At 41.2% G+C, this 20,918-nt stretch overlaps 1 protein-coding gene across 2 annotated transcripts; it reads left to right on the forward strand.

Annotated features, from left to right (window-relative positions):
* Positions 1–639: 639 nt before the first annotated feature.
* atp10b (ATPase phospholipid transporting 10B) lies at positions 640–20,536 on the forward strand. 2 transcript variants are annotated; one of them, XM_005921210.3, is made up of 21 exons: positions 641–2,511; positions 5,701–5,905; positions 6,210–6,295; positions 6,608–6,714; positions 8,567–8,698; positions 8,918–9,045; positions 9,195–9,447; positions 9,817–10,013; positions 10,768–10,932; positions 11,372–11,894; positions 11,985–12,085; positions 12,174–12,300; positions 12,404–12,588; positions 14,938–15,205; positions 16,661–16,737; positions 16,829–16,954; positions 17,057–17,257; positions 17,371–17,451; positions 17,612–17,716; positions 18,418–18,605; positions 19,824–20,536. In XM_005921210.3, the coding sequence occupies exons 1-21, from the start codon at positions 2,102–2,104 to the stop codon at positions 20,086–20,088; spliced, it is 3,930 nt and encodes a 1,309-aa protein (XP_005921272.1). In that variant the 5' UTR covers positions 641–2,101; the 3' UTR covers positions 20,089–20,536. The 2 variants fall into 2 exon arrangements, with proteins under 2 accessions (XP_042068809.1, XP_005921272.1); XM_042212875.1 differs by lacking the exons at positions 18,418–18,605; positions 19,824–20,536 and adding an exon at positions 17,906–18,411 and having other exon boundaries at positions 640–2,511.
* Positions 20,537–20,918: the final 382 nt, after the last annotated feature.

The raw sequence follows: 20,918 nt of genomic DNA on the forward strand, positions 1-20,918 counted from the left end.
AGCGAGTGCACTCTGCGTGCACTGGCTGACCACTTAAATGGATGCTGGTGAATATTTAATGGTGCAAAACACTGAATATTTATTATTTAAAGCAGGATTTTGTTCTAGTGTGAAACTAATGTCTGGGTTTTAAGCTTAGGAAAGTGAGGAAATAACTGGTGAATATCAAAAAAATCAGGCAAAAAATGCAGATGAAAATGCACAGAAAACCAAATTATCAACCAAAGATTTCTGTCACTAAGCTCTGGAAAATAGAGGACAAAAAAACAGCGAGGCTGAGAGAGCATCATCTTTGAGTGTTTTGTAGTTGCTGTTTGTTTATGAGAAAAAAAGGGGAACTACGTTTTACGTTTGAATAGGACTCTGCATGTGTGAAGCTGCTGGGAGTAAAAAGAAAAACTATCTCAAAAGGCAAATTGGTGTAAAAACTGATGTAATGTGACATGTAACCTTGTTCCTCCATGCATCGCTAAAAAAGCAGCTCTACACGACTGTTGCCCGCTCAGTATAACAGATGTATTATCTCACTACAGAAGACAGATGGTTTGTGCTAAATTGGCCCTCTCTCCCTCTCTTTCTCTTTTTCAAAAAAGGGCATTAGTGTTGTCATGTAAGGGGGGGGGGGGGTGGATGAAAGGCAGATGCTTTCTACTTTGTTGTGTTTCCATGTCACTGGCATAATTAGTAATGCACAGACCTCTGTTCTGTGGAATCTGGTGTGTGCGTGTTGTTGTTCCAAGACCGTGTTTGTTACTATGTGTGTGTGTGTGGATTCACAGCTGCGCCACTGTGAAAGTCGGTGTGCCAGCCAAGCCAAACCCAGCCAGAGCTGACTGGGACGGGTGAGAGGGTGAGTCTGCCGCACTCCCTTAATGCTACACCCAAAGCCACCCCCCTCCTCGCTGTAAACATATTTGATGGAAAAACACGCTGAGCTCCCCGGTGAAGCTGAACCTGATTGTGTCATCAGTTCTGTAACAAAATAAATCACCTGAAAGGTCATGCGTGGCATCCTTACTGTGTGTAAAATACTACATATAGATTTACTGCAGTCACTATAAATATGCCTGAAGTTTAAATTTAAGCACGTTAAACGACTGACCCGGTGCAAATCAGGCCTCCTTAAACAGGTTTGGCAGACTTCTTTGGAAAAGACAACATATGTCAACATGAGGAAGTGGAAAGCATCCTACATGCTTGCCATCTGTGCAAGAGGCTGCTTTTCTCTAGTCCATCAAACATAGACTCGCACACATGCATGTGAGCAGTTCCGCTCACAGACTCCTGCATGATTAACGCCATCAAAGTTCCAGCTCTCGACACGCCCGTCCGGAAAATTCTGCATCTGTCCTCCTAAAGCGGTGACAAGAAGTCACCTGTGAAGCTTCTGTTGCTGACCTCTGACCTTTCTGCAGAGACAGCAGACTATGAGCATTGGAATTTTTGTCTCCCGTGCACCAATAAAGAGCCTTGCTATCCATTGCCAGTTTCATGCAGACTCTTCATATATACTGGCCCAGGGCAGTCTGTTCAGTGTTGTGCTGTCAGTTCAAATCTCCCTATGACCCACTGCACCAATTTTCTGCTCTGTAACTATGACATTGTCAGCTTTTCAGGGCCTTTGACTTGCATATGTGATAGTAGCTTTTTGTTTATGTGTGTTATTTTTTTTAATCAACACCCAAAGTCTGTAATATACCGACAACACACTACACAGACTCACCACACTGAAGTGTAAGATTATTTCAGCTGAAAACATGATATAACTTAAGGAAGGAGATCACTTCCAGCCAGACTGAAATCAGCTGATTCATTGAGACACATCACAACAATTTTTTTGGGTGTAATCACCTGGCTTACTTTCCCCTGACAGCTCAAGCACGAGGAATGCAACACACCTGTCAGTGCAAGGGGGAGGACTCAAGAGAAGAACTAGGTGTGTTGTCATTTGTTTCGGCACAGGCCTCACACACTCACCTAGAATCTCTGGAGGAAAGACGAAGCCTGAGGAGAGTCTATTTAACACAAACCAGCAGTGGATTTCTAGAGGATGGGAAGGAAAAATTGGTGAGAAGAGGAAAAGGAAAAAGGACAGGCAACCATGACGTGGAGGAGCCCGCTGGCCCTGGTGAGGGATGCCCTGCGAGGTCAAAGGGCACGGGAGAACGAACTCCGCAGCTTAGAGTCTAATCTACCTTATGAAGGATTAGAGAAGGGAAAGCAACCTAACCGCTACTTCCCATCAAATGGCATCAAGACCACAAAATACAGCCTCCTCTTCTTCATCCCCATGAACCTTTATGAGCAGTTTCACCGTCTGGCCAACCTCTACTTTGTGGGGCTTGTTATTCTGAACTTTATCCCTGAAGTGAATGCTTTCCAGCCAGAAATAGCCCTTATCCCAATTTGTGTCATCTTGTCTCTGACCGCTATGAAGGACGCCTGGGAGGACTTCAGGAGGTACCAGTCTGACAGGAAGCTTAACAACATGCCGTGCTTCATCTACAGCAGGTAACTGACTAGATGACAGTCATGTCCCAAATATAGAAACAGCTGTGCCGTGCTGTTTATGCACGACGTGCCCCGAATGATCCACATCAGTGCTTGTGATTCCTCTCTTCCCTGCTGTTTGATTGCGTAGATCTGTACAATTGTGTTCTACCTCCTCTGCGCTGCAGCACCCCCGTGGGAATTTTCGACTTAGAAATAGAACATGTGTGGGTGATTATTCCTCCTTTGAAGAGCCTCATAACAATATCTCTCACCGTCACATTGTGCACATTTGATGAAATCCTCGTTCGGGCATTGCGTCAGCAAAGACAGTAATGTTAGACGTTATCTGTTTTTTAGAATTACTGGTGAAAAATGAATAATTCACAAAGGAGGATAAACTCTGTCATTTCCATCCCTGTTGCTGCTGTGATTTTGGAGTACAGTGGGACATGGAGGAAGTGGGGAGGTGGGTATTACGTGAGACTGGAGACACTGCCTCCAATGATGAAGCCTCAACTTCTGGTGGGGTTTATAATTAACCCGCCGCCCGCTGCTGGTTTCCCCAAAGAGACAGCAGAGGTGTTAGGAAGCCTCATCTGGGGGAAAAGCCCATAGTGTGAATCTGTGTGTGTGTGTGTGTGTGGTGACAGGGTCCAGGTGGCCTGAAGGGTGGTCTCCAGACACAACATTTCAAACACTTCAGAGAACACGCCGGTCCATCTGGACACTAGTTGCCTCTGCTTCACACACAGAGCAGTTGTGCGCTGCTGTGCAGGTTCCTGTGGGTCTCTCACGGCTCACTGGGAGGGGATACTAAAGCTTCGTTTTGGGATCGTAAAGCTTAGAGCAAAATCATTTGGTTGGGATTTCTTCGAAGCATACAAATATTTCCTAAAGAAGCTCAGGGATGGAATTTTAGACCTCCACACACATCCTTCCTTTCTTCTTGGGAAGCCATTTTTACAGGCACGATGACAGAAGCCTTTCCACCATCTTTACCTGAAAAGACCCACGTGGAGGTGCAGACTGATGACAGAGATCAGACTTTAATCAATCGGGCCATCTCTTAAGCACGTAGTTTTTCCCCCCATTATCTCGACATAATTTTGTTTTCAAAGCAGTGTGAAGTGTTTGAGCAGAACGTGCTTATCTTCTGGCTCATTCTACCCATCTTGTCTCAAACACTTGTCAGTCCACCTGCGTGGAAACATGCCGAGCATGAAGCATGCCGGCTGTTTGTCACAGCGTTTGAATGCCACGTCGCCCTCTCCTCTTGTTAAGTATGTCTCACCGCATAGCATTACAACCAGTCACCACACCTCGCAGGCTGTTCCCATATCTGCTGTTTAAATCAGCTAAACAAATCTGGCTGATATTATATCATCACTGCTTTCAAGTATCCCTTGATCGCCAAAGAAGTAGGCAAACTAATAAAGGAGAATCAATAATGTATTTTTTTGTAGTTCTCTAGAAAAGAAACAAATGTGGCTGAGAGCAGTTGAATTTAATAATTGTGAGTCTTGAGGCTGTCTCCATTAAACAGCTCACCGACCCAACAACTTCCTTCTAACACTCGCCAAGTAACATGTTCAAGTATTTTTTCAACTGTTATTTGTGGCACACAATGACTACTGCGTAATTTTAGGCGCAAATGTTTAATCTTTGAATAAAGTCAGGTTTTAGGGAAACAGGTTTCCCCTGTTTCCAGTCTTTTGTTCTAAGCTAACTGCCTCGTGGCTGTTAACATTAACAGCTCGTCAGCTGTGTGAGTCTTCTTATATAAATCCAAGTAAGAAAGCATATGTCATAAAACGTGTCAGAATGATTGATAAAATAAATCCGAGGAATGATGTCAAAGGCTAGAGCACACACTTAACACCTCCCACACCTGGAATTCAACTGCCTCATGTATAAAAAACAAAAACTAGCGTAACAACTGTAAAGCCTTCTGGACATGAAAAGGATTGTGCGTGCATCTCGTGAGATTAATAAGCACAAGAAACTAAAAATATATAAGTCTGCGGTCCTGGCTTTGTTTGGTGTGAGGCGTGGTGTTCAGCAGTAGCCAACCGATCAGGTCCTGCATGCAGAGCAGCATACCTGCATCTCTCACCCTCATGGCTAAGCCTCACTACCTGGGAAGAGCCTCATCTGTTAATGTTCAACGTGCAGTACTTCGTTGACAAACACCATCTCTACAATTTTCTTTCTGAAACACATATCACATTTTGTCCCCCCCCCCGAAAAAAGAAACCTGATATCATTTTCTCTGCTCCTGCTGTTTACGCTCTAACTTCAACCACTTCATAACACAGCACACGTGTGATTCCCCAAAACCTACCTTGGAATTTTTAAAAAGAATTCGAGGCTAGACTCTCAACTGATGTTTAATAAGGATTTTTTTTTTTACTGTGAAGTTAAAAAGGTAAAATAATTCATTAATTTAATTTAATTTAATAATATAAAAGCTGTTGTATTTAACTAATACCAAAAGCAAACTGTTTACTTCGTCCTTACGCCGGGCCTTGAGTCCACAACACCTTTCAGATCTAAAGTGTTTTAGTGTTGTCACTTTTGAATGAAAGGGCACTCCAGAGGACCACGTATGAAGGAGAGCATAGATTTTGGACTGTATTTCATTTTTACCTCCACCATTGCCATTTATACTACACCAAAGTAAGTAATTGGTAGTTAATGGATTATTATTGTGCAGAAAAACTGAGATGGACTGTTGAAATGGCACTTTTCTTATATTATAATGCTTTAAATGTGTGTAAACATCTTTAGACTGACTGAAAGGGGGCTTTCGTAAGTTTAGCTCACTTTAGATCAAAGTGGACCACACGAGGCCCACATTGTAAAATGAGTTTGACTTCCCTTCTTTGTGTTATAGCCTGCAACCCTAATAATACTGTGCCACTTAAGAAGTGCAATAATTTATTTCTTCTTTCTTTTGAGACCTCCAGTTGTTCTGTTGTATCTATTGGTAAGTATTTTAGCTGCTTAGTCTGGGCAATCATAAATTGCAGACATCATCAAAAGTGTTATCATTTGCATACATTTATATATATATATATAAAAAAAAAGATGGCTATGTCTTTAATGAATGAGACAAAAACCTCAGCATAAATTAGTATAAAAGTTTTTAAAAAGAAAAAAGAATTAAGATAAAAATGCAATGATCGCTGGCACCTGACATCTCTGCAGGAAAGAGAAGCAGTTTGTGGAGAGACACTGGAAAGATGTGCGAGTGGGAGATTTTGTGAAGGTGGTTTGCAATGAGATCATTCCTGCAGACCTCCTCCTGCTTTACACATCAGACCCCAACGGTGTGTGTCACATAGAGACAGCCAACCTGGATGGAGAGACCAACCTGAAGCAGAGGACAGCTGTGTCTGGAGTCTGCAACACGGTGAGAGTTAAATCTGCCTCCCGGTTTTTGTTTTCTCTTTCCTTCTTTCTCTGCATGACTGAAATTGAATACACTCTGAAAACAGTCGTGCCATGTCCGGATGTTACTTAAAGTGCAAATCATTACAACTTGTCAAAGTAAGTGAAGACATACCTACTGGATTACATAGCTTTAACACATGTATTTGGAGAGGGATTGCCATTCCCGGGTGCAGGAGACATCTTGAAGTACAGGTTAAGCTGCATTTAAAAAGTTTCCATTTGTAATGATTTTCCCGTGTCTCTTCTCTCTTTCCTTTTCCCAGCATCCAGAATTTGAGCCTGAAAGCTTCAATGGGATCTTGGTGTGTGAAAAACCCAACAACAACCTGAATCATTTCAAGGGTTACGTGTGGGTATCAAATACACAGACAACATGAACCCCTCCCTGCACCCCCAGTTTCTATTAGCCTTTCAAAGCAGCCAAGCAAAACTAATTCCAACCGCCTTGCTGGACTTTCTGATTCAACCAGAGGCATTATTGGGGCTGTAATAGACTAGAATCGATTTTCTCAGGCACCACGGCTCTTACAGGTGGTCTGCCTATGCTGGCCAGCTATAGACATAAAGCAGGAGAATTGCTAATGGGGAATATATAAGCAGTAATGAATATCTAACGAGATCTGACAGTAAAAAGGAGGCTTCTCACTTTCTCCTGCTGCAGAGAGAAACCCGATAAGCAGAAGGTGGGAGCTGGAATTGAAAGTCTGCTGCTGCGAGGCTGCACAGTGAGAAACACGGACCATGCTGTTGGCTTTGTGGTATATGCAGGTATATTTTCCATTTTCTCGGCTGGTTCGCTGTTTTAACCTTGAGCTTTTAATGTTTGTTCCCACCACGATTCTTGAAATACTGAGATCACAAGAAGATGCTTTTCACAATCTACAAGCGTAACTCTACAAAATTACTATTTAAAAATGTCACATTTTCTTTACATTTATTCATTAAGTTTCCCTTTATTATTCTTTACTGTCAGAAAAGTAATTATTGTGCAGTGTAATGAAGCCAGCTGCTCTGTGAGACTTACATAATCATAATTGTAATCACAGACTGTATAAAAAGGACAGAAGTAGCCATTGTGCCTTCACCCACAGTTTACTTATAGTATGCATCTATATCAACTGGTCAGTGCATTCACCTAACAGCTTGGGGTTTTGGAGTCAGAAGTGACCAGATTTAGACCAGAGGGTGGATTGCTAAAGCACAAAAAGAAAAAAAAAAACACAGGAAAAAACAAGGTATAGGAACTAGAAACCTGGACGTCTTAAGGGGTGTGCAAACAGGCGAAGTGGGTGGGTCCTGACTGAAGCAACTAGACTACCACCAAGAGTGACGTGTGCTGACTAGTTATACACAGAGGGCTGGTAGGGGAAGTTGAGACAGGTGGGTAAAGGAAAGTTAAAAACGAAACTAGTTAACATAATAAAACAGGAAATAAACAACAACCACAAATGAAACCAGCAGATGCTAAAGGGAGGAGCAGATGGTGAAATGATGAGGGAGCTAAACACAAATAACAAACTCAAAATAGGACTGAGTGAAAAACAAACAAGGGTTCAGAACCAACCCTAGAACAGCCGATCATCTTCACCAGTATTCACACTTCATATACACTAGGCCAAATAGTGGTATGTAAATGAAATGAAAACAGAAACTCTACTTAACAAGAATCAAGAACAACAATGACTTCAAAATTCTGGGACCAAAGCCTGAGACCGTGACAGCACTGGTAAAAAGCAAAAACACAGATGCTGGCTTGTTTTTTCACATATCGAGGTCCAGGTCATGGGAGCAGCAGTCTAAACAGAGACATCTAGACCTTGCTCTCTCCACCAGATCTTCTGGAGGGACAACGAGGCATTGACAAGCCAGCTAAGAAATAGAACTCATCCAGACTGTCTTGCCTACATTTTGATCCCTGTAGGCCAAAACACTTCACCTAGGTGGAGCTAGGAGCCATCATAGTTGGATGCTAAACCACCTCATCTGGCTCCTTTAACTGTGGAGGAATTTACAGTCCACTCTGAGTCCCTCTTAAATTACTATGCTCCTCACACTGTCTGTATGAGAGAGCCCTGTTGCCACTTGTATCAGCGACATTATTCTTTCTGTTGCTGCTTGTAGCCTCATGACCACAGATGAAGATGGGAACATAGATGTACTGGTACATCAGTCTTCATTGTGACAAACTGGTGTACCATCGCTCAAGGAACTACAAGTATCAGCACTTCCACCATGGCTTCAATTTTTAGCCCCATATGCTAATGTTAGCATGCTAAAAAAAAACAAAAACAAAAAACAAAGCTAGCATGATGACGTTTGCCACCATGTTTAGTGTTTGTTTAACATTTTAGCATTTATGAATTCAGAGTCTTGGACTCAAGAGATCGAACAGATGAAAATGATGTTCATTTTGCATAAATGTAATAGTAGTAAATGTAGTATTTTATTACAATATTTAAGATTTTTTGCTTTTTTTAGTGAGCACAACCTAATGTGATGCTGTGACAGTGGCACAATGACAGTAAAGTCTCTTATGTATTATGCATGTCTTAACGTGTGATATCGATTTTCACTCACCATGTGGGGTGTGGAATCAACACCTTCTCCTCCTTCCTTTAAGGCCGTGAAACCAAGTCCATGCTCAACAACAGCGGGCCAAGATACAAGCGCAGCAAACTTGAGCGGAGGCTGAACATAGACGTCCTCTTCTGCGTCATTCTCCTCTTCACCATGTGTCTTATCGGAGCACTAGGTCAGTAATGAATTACATCTCTTAGCCGTAAAATTGCTACACAAAATGATTCATGTTTGATGGCTTTACATTTATGAGGGGACATTAACTTCCAATAAAAAAATGGGCACAAGCCCAAGCTCATATCAAGACAGAAGACAGAGGACGGTATGCTGCTAATAATAGCTTTCCTCCGTGCACTGCAGTCAGTGATTAATCCTGCTGTCCTCCTGTATGCAGGTCACTACTTATGGCTTAATGCTATGCCTGTTGTCCCCCCTTACCTGGTACCCCCCACCAGCGGTCAGCTGGACAGGCCTAGTCTTACTAGTTTCTACATGTTCTTCACCATGATCATCCTGCTGCAGGTACTGCTCTCTCTGACGGTTTGGAGGGTGTTGTTATTCATTTTGAAGTCATTAAACTAATCTTCTCTCCTCTTGTCTCATTTACTGTCCTCCTGTTTACTCTCTGGGTTACCTTTCACCTTTTTTCTATTTACTCCTCTCCTCTAAAGATCCTGATTCCCATCTCTCTCTACGTATCCATCGAGTTGGTCAAGATTGGCCAGATTTTCTTCATCACTAATGATATTGATTTGTACGACGAGGAGACTGACAGCCGCATACAGTGTAAGGCTCTGAACATCACAGAGGACCTGGGGCAGATTGAATACATCTTCTCAGACAAAACAGGCACCCTGACTGAGAACAAGATGGTGTTTCGGAGATGCTCCATCATGGGAACCGAGTACCCACACAAAGAGAACGGTAAACATCTTCACTGAGTTATTTTAACCTAAAGCTGATGCAGTTTAGCTAACCTCACGATTATGACCTGTTTTGTAACGTTGTTACAAATGGTGTTTTCATATGCAGATTTCTCCAAATGAAAATTTGGATGTCTGATTAAATCAGACAGAAAACTAGGATAAAAGAATCAGAAGGTTATCACTAGTTTAACAGAAATATTAAGAGAGCTCTCTTAATTATTAATAATCTTGTTACCTTGCTGAAAAGAGTCTTACTTACTGAAAGAGTCCTTCCACTCAGCTCTCTAATCTCGGATTTTAAACAGTCCCTCAGCACTGTTAGTGTATTAATGCATGTGTCAACATGTTTTTGGGGGGTGATTTGCAGCCATCCGCCTGGCTGTCCTGGATGAGCCCGAGGCAGAAGAGGAGGTCATCTTCAACCAGCATGCACAGCCTCTACCGACTCGTTGGTCCTTGGATAGTGAGGAAGCCAACGCTGAAGACACACATGGCCATGGCAGCCGACGCAGAAGCAAAGTCACAGGAAATGCCCAAAGTGATGTGGCCTTCAGCAGCCCACTGGTACGATGATGTTTATTTTTCTTTTTTCTCTCTGTCTGGATACCTGCTTTCCTCCAAATCTGTTGTTCAGTTATTGTGGAATCCACAACTTCGGTTTTAAACGAGGAAGTCCGCCCTCAGCCTTATTTCACATCTGAATTCTTATTTCAACCTAATTTCAAACTCTTACTTTTTTACCCAAATGTGACCCAACCTTCTGTCAGAAGGTCCCAGTCCCTGCTGCAGATGGCCGAGCTGCTAGGTGTCAGTGATGAGCACATCCATTTTGGCTCAAAGCTGCCCCTGTGTCTGTGACAGGACATATGGTCATGCTGAGCATCATTTGGCACAGGCCGGTGATGTCACATAAACTGTAAATGTGCACTATAGATTAGTCACCGTCGTCTTGATTTACAGTACAGTGACTCTGCGCCTATTTTTATCTGCGGGGCAGAGAGCGGAGGCCTGGGCATACAGGCGGAGACAGAAAAAGTCTTATGTTTATGCCAGCAATGTAGTACACAGCCCATCTTTAGCACTCCTCATGCTGCGTCTCAAACAGAGCTGAATGCTCGTATGAACGTACACTTCCTCCCTTCCTTCTGTCCTTCTCTCCTCGCAGCTCTTCCTTAAACATGGACCAAAAAAACCCACAATGAAAACAGAGAAACGTTATCCAATCTCCTCAAGTCAAAGCTGGAAAAGTGTAACGTAAGCAATAAATCTACTAATAAAAGTGTTTCATTAACAAAATCATTAACTTGCTCTCCGACAGGAAACTGAGGTGGTCCCAGACGGGAAGCTGTTTCAGAAGATTAGCAGGACATCAAGCGGCAGCCTCAGCCACAGCCAGAAGACAGATGCTTACCTGGATTTTTTTCTGGCCCTAGCCATTTGCAACACAGTGGTGGTTTCCATGGCAACAACAAAGAGAAGGAGGGTGAGTGCTCAGTTTGCTGCGACAGTGGATGGGAAGTAGAGATGGAGGGCACATCCGGTGGAGAAATGATAGATTAAAGATGTGCCCTCTTTAAACTTCCAGTGTCCTATAACTATAAACTTTAAATAGAACAAAAAAAAAAAAGAAAAAAAAACATTCTTCACTAAATTGACATGGAGCAAGTGGAGATTTGCAAACAGGGCAAGCTTCATTAAGTTGAACATTTGCTGCTCTGAACTGTGCAGTTCTGAAGTCTGGCAGATGGATGATGGATGTAATCTGTGTGTTTCCCCCCCTGAGTTCACAATCAAAGGTTAATGCACAAACAGAAACTGAGTGGAAGAAGAATTGTTACTGGGACGTTTTGCCATATGTGTAATGTGAGAAGAGGTCTTCCTAAAGCTATTTAATGAATTTCTTGATTCTTTTTTTTTCTCAGGTGAGTGTGTCTCCACAAGCCAAGCACACAAATACTCCACTGGAAACTTTATCCAGCCTGATGAGAAATGCTGGCGGCATTTTTAAATTCTGCAAGCGCAATCCCAAGAGACACCGTACCTTCACAGAGGACTCAGAGGAAAATTTTCAACCCTCTGGACAAACAGAGGGGGTCGACACCACCGGGCTCCAGCCGTGTTCGCCTCATCCTCCATCCCTGAGCGACGAGCCCGCGCTGACCTCAGATAATCTGAGATATGAGGCGGAGAGTCCAGATGAGGCTGCCTTGGTCTATGCTGCCAAAGCATATGGCTTCACTCTGCTGTCTCGCACCCCTGACAGCGTTTCAGTGAGACTACCATCTGGGGAGGTGCTGGATTTTGAGGTGCTGGACACCTTGACCTTTGACTCCAACAGGAAGAGAATGTCTGTGTTGGTGCGACACCCAATCACCAAAGAGTATGTGCTGTACACTAAAGGCGCAGATTTTGCAATCATGGAATTACTTGGTACACCCTATGCAGGTAAGTTGAGATAAGAGTACATTAAGTACTTATAGTATGCATCTATATTAACTGGTCAGGGCATTTCTAATTAATTTGTAATATTTCCAGAGCACTTCAGTGGCAATAAGAAAAATATAGCAACTGTTACTCAGCGTCATCTCGACTGCTATGCTAAAGAGGGGCTCCGCACACTGTGCATCGCAAAGAAGGTGCAAAATCATACATTATCCTATTTACCAGCATGATTTGCTTATTTAAGTGAAGCTATGTTTCATTTTTTTTCTGCATGTGTTTCAGGTTGTGAGTGAAGCAGTGTATAAACGCTGGTCAGTGGACAGAAAGAACGCTATGGCTGCTATAGAGAATAGAGAGAGGCTCGTCATGGACACTGCTGTGCAGCTAGAGAAAAATCTCACCCTGCTAGGTGACACATCCACCAATCGTGCATTGGTTGCTGTATACTGTATATCTTTGTGATAATATTTGTGTGCGAATGGTGCCTTTATTTGAAATATGTCCACCTGCAGGAGCTACAGGCATTGAAGACCGTCTGCAGGAGAACGTTCCAGACACCATCCAGGCACTGCGCGAGGCAGGGATCAAGGTGTGGGTGCTGACAGGTGACAAGCCAGAGACAGCTGTCAACATTGGATATGCTTGTGGGCTCCTTGAAGACGAAGACCTGGTGATAAATATGGGCTGCAAAGACAAGGTGAGGAGGCCTCACATTTAAGGGTTGCTGACTGAGGTGTTTTTCATTATGGCATGTGTTGAAAATGGAGCATTAATTTATTTTTCAGGAAATCAAAGTAATGTACTTAGGTTGTGCAACCTACAACACTCATGTGCATGGTAAATATGTAGATAGTACAGATTCGGCAAACAAGGGAAAGTTCCCAGGATGAGACACAAATCCCCTTTGGGTTGTGTCAGAAATGACATCTGACTTGGAAAAAAAAATTTTGCCCCTTGTTTTGGGGCCCCCTTGCATCAAGGCACCAGTCAAAAGTAGTTTTATCCTAGGGGGCCAGTGTACTCCTAGTACCTGTCCCAAGTCTGGATAAATGTGGAGGGTTGTGTCAGAAAGGGCATTCAAGATGTTACACTAAGCTAACTGACTAACGGTGGCATCTTCCTATTTACAGTGCAGATTGTGGTGTCGAATCATGGAATCTAACTTTTAACAAAAAATAATAATTTTAAATAAAAGGTTAAAATAAAATCTTCTTAATGTCTATCTTCTGGTGATTTAAATAAGTACACAATCTGATAAATTAGAGGTGTTGATTTAGTCAGAATAAGGAAATCTGACCAAAAAGTTGGTGGAATTTTATACAAGAATTTCTACACCAGTCAAATCAGAAATTTACCTTCACTTTCAGTGTTCCTGATGCAAGAGGAGAGGTGTTTCCAGTTTTCAAGGCAAAAAGTGCCACTGTTTGAGTGTTAAAACTACCACTAATTAAATAAAACAGAAATTAAAGGGAAATTTACAGGAGACTCAGAAAAAAACCTGAGAAACATTCCCGGGTGCCTAGTTTTCTGTCTGGAGATTTGCAGGTGTATGTAACAGAGCAGCGATGACCCTCTGCATGAAAGAAGAAATCATCAAAGCAAATTGTTATGTTAAGAATCTACTGGAGCAGATTTTTTTTTAAAATAACAGCATTTCTGTGCTCTTGCAGTTTGATATTGCTTTATAAAAAAAAAATATTGAAGTTAAATGGCATAGCTGACCAAAGAGCACGAAGCAGAAGACCATTAAACTGTTTGCATGGTTACATTTAATTGTATCACATATGTCTGAAGAGGAAAATATTATAGTGCGCATATTGATTTCATTAAAACAAAATTTTTACAAACTTTTTGTAAAAGATGTGGAATTAGTTTAAATCCTGAACCCTTTTAGTTCACACCATTAGTAAATAATAAATACTCTAACAGGGTTCAAAGGAAAGAGGACCATTTCCTCCATTATTTTAATTCATCAAAAACTAAAAACATTGTGAAGACCGGAAGCATTAGTAGCTAACAGATATGAAAAAAGTCTATTAAACATTGGCCTTTTAAAGCAGATTAGGGACATGTGTAATTTATATTTCGCAGAATCACATACAGCTTGTTTCAGGGGACAACACTGATTTTCTTTGATGGTCTTTCAAGGAAAGTTGTGTGTTTTCCCAGCAGTAACTTCAGGGTAGGTTTCTCCTCCTGTGAGCTTGTATCCTTCCAATTTAAATGACTGAACCTTTGTGACCACTTTTACATTTTAACTAAAGGTCAAACCTCCGCATTTCCATCAGAGAAAGATAAGGTGTCAGGTGTGGCCCTGCTTCTCTTAGGTCATTAAAGAACTGGTACCACCGAAATGAAGCCTTCATAACAACCTGACCATGTCTAATCATCGGCAGCCTCAAATAGACTGAAATTGGCTGTCGGCCCTGAGGGATACATGTGGGACTTTCTGAAACAAACGGGCTGCTGCGCTTCCCTCAGATGGACTAGTCACTGATGATGAATGGAGTGAGATAGCCTCAACACAATAACTAATGCTTTCATATCTAATTACCAGTCTAATGTTCAAACCTCAGAGGAAATAATTCTCTCATAATCCAGAGTGGAGGCATATTAGAAACGAACCATTTTTTTCTACCATCATAACTCGGTGATCACCTGAGAGATACACTCCCACAACCACCGGCCTACCAAAGCCTAAAGAAATTTAAAATAATAAAAATAGAAAAAAAAACTTTTTCTTCCATCAGTTTCCTTTTTGTTGGAGTTATTTACACACAACAATGAGTCTGATGGGACCAGAGCCTGATATCTGCTTGTATTCAGAAATCATGAATGTGAATCAGCAGTAGAGTAATCGTGTTGCTAAAATACCAAAAAAATGGGCGTGTTTATTTTTTCTGGAAATCTGTCCAGAACCCAGGCATATTTAGTTTTCCATTATTAACAAAAGAGGAACAACAATTTTATTTTTCTATAATATTTAGCTCACATTTGACAAACTTCAAAGCAAAAATCATCTAAGTGATCAGCTGCTGTTTTTCAGATCACGTGTACGAACATCCTGGACTGCACCCTGGAAGAAGTGAGGAGGTACAACGCTGATCCTCGTAATGTGGATACCACCCAAAACATGTCTCTGGTGATTGACGGTCTTACCCTGGACAAGGCTTTGTCGCCGGACCTGCTGGATCGCTTTGTGGCCCTGGTGAAGCACTGCCGCGCCGTGCTCTGCTGCAGAGTCACGCCGTTACAGAAGAGCCGAGTGGTGAAAGTGATCCGGGAGAAACTCAAGGTCATGACACTCGCCGTTGGTAAGAAAATCAATGAAATGCTTACATGTTCAGTAAAGTAAAAAGTTGATTTAATGTGTTCTTGACTTCTTCCCATCATACATAAAATACAGTAAAAAATAATATGAAAGTGACCAAAAACATTTTCTTTGTATAATTTCTGAACCAAACACTAGAGCTTCAGATGCAAGATAAAGACCTGAAACTTACTTTTAAAATTAATCCATGCTGAGGTCAAACACAGGTACACTTTGGGTCAAATATTTCAAGAGGTAAAACTAAAAGAATAAGGCAAAAAGGAAGAAGTCATACTCAGCTCATACTAAGTTAAGTTAAAATTGTCACCTGTATTTGGAGCCCACTTCAGATGTTTGTTTGATCGTTGCGCTTTAGTTCACTTCACAGAAAGCTGCTCCTACAAAAGAAACTTTCACAGGACTGTGAAGTTTAAACACACCCATGATTCAGGAACTTGTAGAACCACCTTTAGCAACAATAACTATAAGAAATTGTTTTCGTCATTACTTTATCAGTCTCTCAAATCATTATAGAGGAATCTTTGGCTCTCTCTACAGGTATCAGTTCACTGAGGTTTGCAGGTATTTGTTTATGTGCACAGCTCTCTTAAAGCATTTCAGTCAGGTTGAAGTGTGACCAATGCAGCATCACGATTCTTTTCTTTTTTTAATCTTCCTGTTGTAGATTTGCTTCTCTGTTTGGGATGATTGCACGAGTTAGTTTCAGCTTAGCTTAGGAGTTGGTTGACTCAATGACTGCAAGATGCCCAGCTTCTGCAGCTGCAAAACAAATCCAAATGATGCCGCATCCATCACCATGCACTTTTGTGAGGTGCTTGTGATGATATGCCATGTTTCGTTTTTGCCAGACGTGGTGCTATGCATTACTGCCAGACATCTCCACTTTGATCCCACCTGTCCAAAGGATCACAAGTCTTGTGGTTGGTTCAGATGTAACTTTGCTGCCATGTTGTTTTTAGAGAGAAGAGGCTTTCTCCTGGGAACCCTGTAAAACAAGCCATACCTGTCCAGTCTTTTTCTAATTGTAATACATTATTGCATCATATTGCACCAGACCAGCAAACTTATAGCAAATGATCAGTTTGTTTAGCAGCACCTGGCTGCTACTTCGTAAGTCCTGAGGAAGTGGTAAGGATGTGCTTACCGAGAAAACCTTTATTTTCATGCAAATGTATGGTTATCAGAGAGCTTTTTAGAGACCAAACACAGGGCTAAATTAGATAAATTAGTAATCATACTTACACGTTTCCTGATAGGTTTCGCATAGCAGCTTAAAATGTGATAATAAGTCAGTGTCATGTTCACTAACGACTTACATCCATGTAGTAAAGAGAATAAGACTCAATACAGTGCATAGAGTTTGTGAATCGAGTGAATCTTAAAACATTTTTAAGCTTCTGTATAACCCACTAAATCAGCGTCTGTGCTGTGTTTTCAGGTGATGGTGCAAATGATGTAAATATGATCCAAGCAGCTGACATTGGCATTGGGATATCTGGACAGGAGGGGATGCAGGTTGGAATTGATTTCTTTACCTCCATGTATGTGCTTTGTTCTCCTGCCTCACAGCCTAAAACATATCAAAACTCCTCTTTGTCATCTGCAGGCCGTCATGGCCAGTGATTTTGCCATATCTCGCTTCAAACACCTGAAGAAACTTCTCCTGGTCCACGGACACTGGTGCTACACTCGACTGGCCAACATGATCATTTATTTCTTCTATAAGAACGTGGTGAGTGTTATATGTTATATCTGCATCCCGATGCTCTGCTGTCTAAATTAACATCCTGTCATGATTCATCCTTTAATCGTCTGTGTTTAATATGTTTCCCAGGCCTACGTAAACCTGCTGTTCTGGTATCAGTTCTTCTGCGGATTCTCTGCCACTGCCATGATCGACTACTGGCTGATGATTTTCTTCAACCTTTTCTTCACCTCTGTGCCACCCATAATGTTTGGACTCATGGACAAAGACATCTCAGCAGAGATGCTGCTGGGTGTGCCCGAGCTGTACAAGACTGGACAGGGTGAAGGGGTTAGTGACACTCCCAAAAAGTCATGCGAGCGTTCGGTCTTGAATAAAAATGTGCAGAATGCTTTGATTAGTTTCTGTCTTCATGAATTCCAACTTTTGTGTTGTTTGTTCAGGATTACAGGTTTACAACTTTCTGGGTTTCCATCCTCGATGCCTTCTATCAGAGTCTGGTCTGCTTCTTTGTTCCATATTTTGTAAGTGACACATTATAAAACAGTCTAATCTTTGATTGCATTAAGTAATGCTTTCATAACAGGGCATCATTTGATTTATTTACTGGTTAACTACTCTATGTGATAACTGCTTTCTTCTTTATATTTGATACTGTACTTACTTTAATTACTTGTATCTCAGGTCTACCAGGATTCAGACATTGATATGTTCACTTTTGGAACACCTATGAACACATCTGCTTTATTTATCATCCTGATGCATCTGTCAATAGAGATCAAATCCTGGGTGAGTTCTGAACTGACATAATCATGATATACCTCAGTAGAAATGTCTTTAATTCACTTCTTTTTATTAGTGCATATTTGAATTCTAACATTTTTAAGACCTCTAAACTGGTTTTAAATGAAAGGAAGACACACATAAATTAGAAAATGCAATAGAGAGCTAACCCAGATGGTTTTTCTATGTTTCCAGGAGAAAATGTTCTTGAAATCTGGATGATGTATAACAGCCTCTCTGTGAAAACCTTGTGAATATAGGCAGAATAAAGTAAAACTAAGGAATAAGGATCTACATCATTTTTTCAGTATTCATTTTTAATCCACAGCTTTTACTCCAAATATTCAAAATACAAATATTCTCTTTTTAGAATCTCTTTTTATCTCTTTTTAGAAAGACTAAATTTTATTTACTAACAAACCACTAAACTTATTCCTAACTTTTTATACATATGCATATTTTCCAAAATGTTAAGTGAGGTATTTAATTTATATGCAAGTTCAACAGAAGGTAATAATTTTTTTAAAGCATGGAAACAAAGTAATGCAAAAAAAAAAAAACTGATGAAGAGGGCGGGGTGCATGAAAAAAATCTTATTGCTGTAAATATTTCTCTTGCAGCAGAAAACAGAGAATTAACGGGTATTTGTTGCTAACTGGATTGTTTCCACCACGTGTAATTGCTGTTTTTTGTCATTTGTGCCGCAGACGGTGGTTCACTGGATAATCATGCTGGGCAGTGTGGCATTGTACTTCATCGTGACACTCGCCTATAGCGCCGTCTGTGTAACCTGCAACCCTCCCTCTAACCCATACTGGATCCTCCAGAGCCAGATGGAGGACCCCATGTTCTACCTTATCTGCATCCTCTCCACTGTGGTGGCTCTCCTGCCCAGGTACCGTGTCTGTCACTCTTTAAACTCAGTGGGGTTGAAGATTTTTAATTGTCCAGAGTTTTGGGGTGTATTTGTGAGCACTTTCTAGCGTTGGTAAGTCTTTTCAGTGTCAATGTTTAACCCCTTAGCAGTCCTATTAGTCCCCTAAACCATCCAATGTCCCGTGGGCGGTACGTCCGACTGCTAACAGTTTAACAATCACATAGTCTAATTTTAAAATATGAGCAGCATAAGGTGGGTTTTGCTCAGTATTTCCCTTCATTTCTACTTTAAGGAGTCACCAAATGTGAAAGGATGTACATATACTTACAGATCTATTATTATAGAAAAGCAACAATTAGCTGCACAGGTGTTAATTAACACTAAGGATATTAAACTCTAACGTTCTCCATTTTTTGTCATATGACAACCAGAGGAAAATAAAAATGTTCTGAAATTAATAATAATAATTTATTTTAATAAATGTATTTTTCGTTCAGCACAGTCAACGGTACGGTGACTCAAAATGGAATAAAGAGAAAAAGCAGCAAATATTCTCTATTTTTAGTTAAAGAATGACTCATTCAATGCTGAATTCATGTTCACAATATAACTCACTTCTTAATCGATTTTCAAAAAACCCATTTGAGCAGTTTTCCTATTATGTTTATATCTATTTCCTAATACATGTCTATTTGTGTTGGATTTTCTAGCCCAATGGTTCTCAACAGCAAATCTGAATCATCCTGCGGTTTTTAAAGGGAGCAGACAATGCTACTTTTCTCTAATGCTACCCTTTTCTTAGCCACTTAAAATCTTTAAAAAAATAATAGAACATCTCTGCACAAAAGGCCATAGATAACCTTAGATGAGCGGCAACAGAAAAAACAACAAAAATAGAAATCACTATTTTAGTCTACATTTGCACACATATTTAAAGCTAGCGGGTCTCCTATTTTAATTACTTATATTGATCTAGAGCACGCTTTGACTTGTGTACATCATTAACTGCTATGCAATTATGAGGCTCTTACGGTGTGTAAACCCTACCTGCAGAATTGTAGTTAAATATTGTTAAACGTGAAGGTCAAGAAGGACTGCACCACAGCTTGGTCTTCTTCTTCTCGGTTGCTGATGCGTCTGAAAGTGCTGATATTTAGAGAGAACGCTCTGATTTACATCAAAGGGCTGCATATTTTTCACTGGCCTACTTTCTCACCACCACACTCTCTCCCTCAGGTACATTTTTCACGTGCTGCAGAACTCTATCGCCCTCTCCCCGTTCATACAAGCTAAGCATCTGGACCGTAAGGACCCCTCCATCAGAGAAGAGTGGATGAAGGAGTTGAGGAGCTACAGGGGCGGCGGGCAGGTCAAACGCTCTAGGCTCTCTACCCCACCCTCTCCGACCCTGGAGACCCCTGTGGACTTCATTCACGAGTCTCTTGCGGTTGCTGATATCATGGGGGATGATTTCACACTGAATGCCACAACTAAAAACTAGCAAAAGTCTGCAGACTCACAGGGAACATGAAGGGGAAAGGAATTCTAAGATGGTTATTTATTCAGAGGATTTTATATACATGAAGTCCCCCTGTATACATTGTTTCATTTTTGAAATGCAATCAGGGAGATACTGCTGCTCTCTAACTGGAGTTTATTTTGCAATAAACTACGTGACAAAAGCATGTGGGCCGTCTGTTCCTTCCTCTCCTCCTAACAAAGTAACACATAAGCCTGTTAGTTTCCTGATGGGGTTTCAGCGCATAGTGGTAACCCAATTAGTCATGCCACCCACCCCTTCAAAAAGTGGCACTTTTCCAGGACAAAATGCTTAGCTGGTTTAGTGTGGTCCTCTCACCTAGATATCCTAAACAGCCACAGTTACAGATCCTCTATTTAATTTGCTGCCATTATTAATATTATTAGTGGCATTTATAAGCTAGCCTTGGAGTAATTTTTGTGTTCGGTATGCATGTCTGTGAAAATTACCATGGAAATGCATGGAAATCAAATTTTATTTTCCACACCAACAACCAGTGTGTGTGTGTGTGTGTGTGTGTGTGTGTGTGTGTGTGTGTGTGTGTGTGTGTGTGTGTGTGTGTGTGTGTGAGTGAGTGAATGTTTGTGTGTCAAGCTTTATGTAAATCCAGCTGGAGCATCTACATCAAACAAGCCAAAAAAGATAAATTTAGAAGAATCAGAAGCAAAGACTGCTGCTTTTTTTTAAATGGAAATCGAGTGTGCACAAGCAAATCCACTTGTAAAAAAAGGCTGAGGTATCATTGGTATACCTCATTATACAGTAGCAGCTCTGCTTATATAACGTCCCAT

Source organism: Haplochromis burtoni, unplaced genomic scaffold (genome assembly GCF_018398535.1).
Source record: "Haplochromis burtoni strain Fernald_Lab_line unplaced genomic scaffold, NCSU_Asbu1 Contig_10, whole genome shotgun sequence".
Taxonomy (NCBI): Eukaryota; Metazoa; Chordata; class Actinopteri; order Cichliformes; family Cichlidae; genus Haplochromis; species Haplochromis burtoni.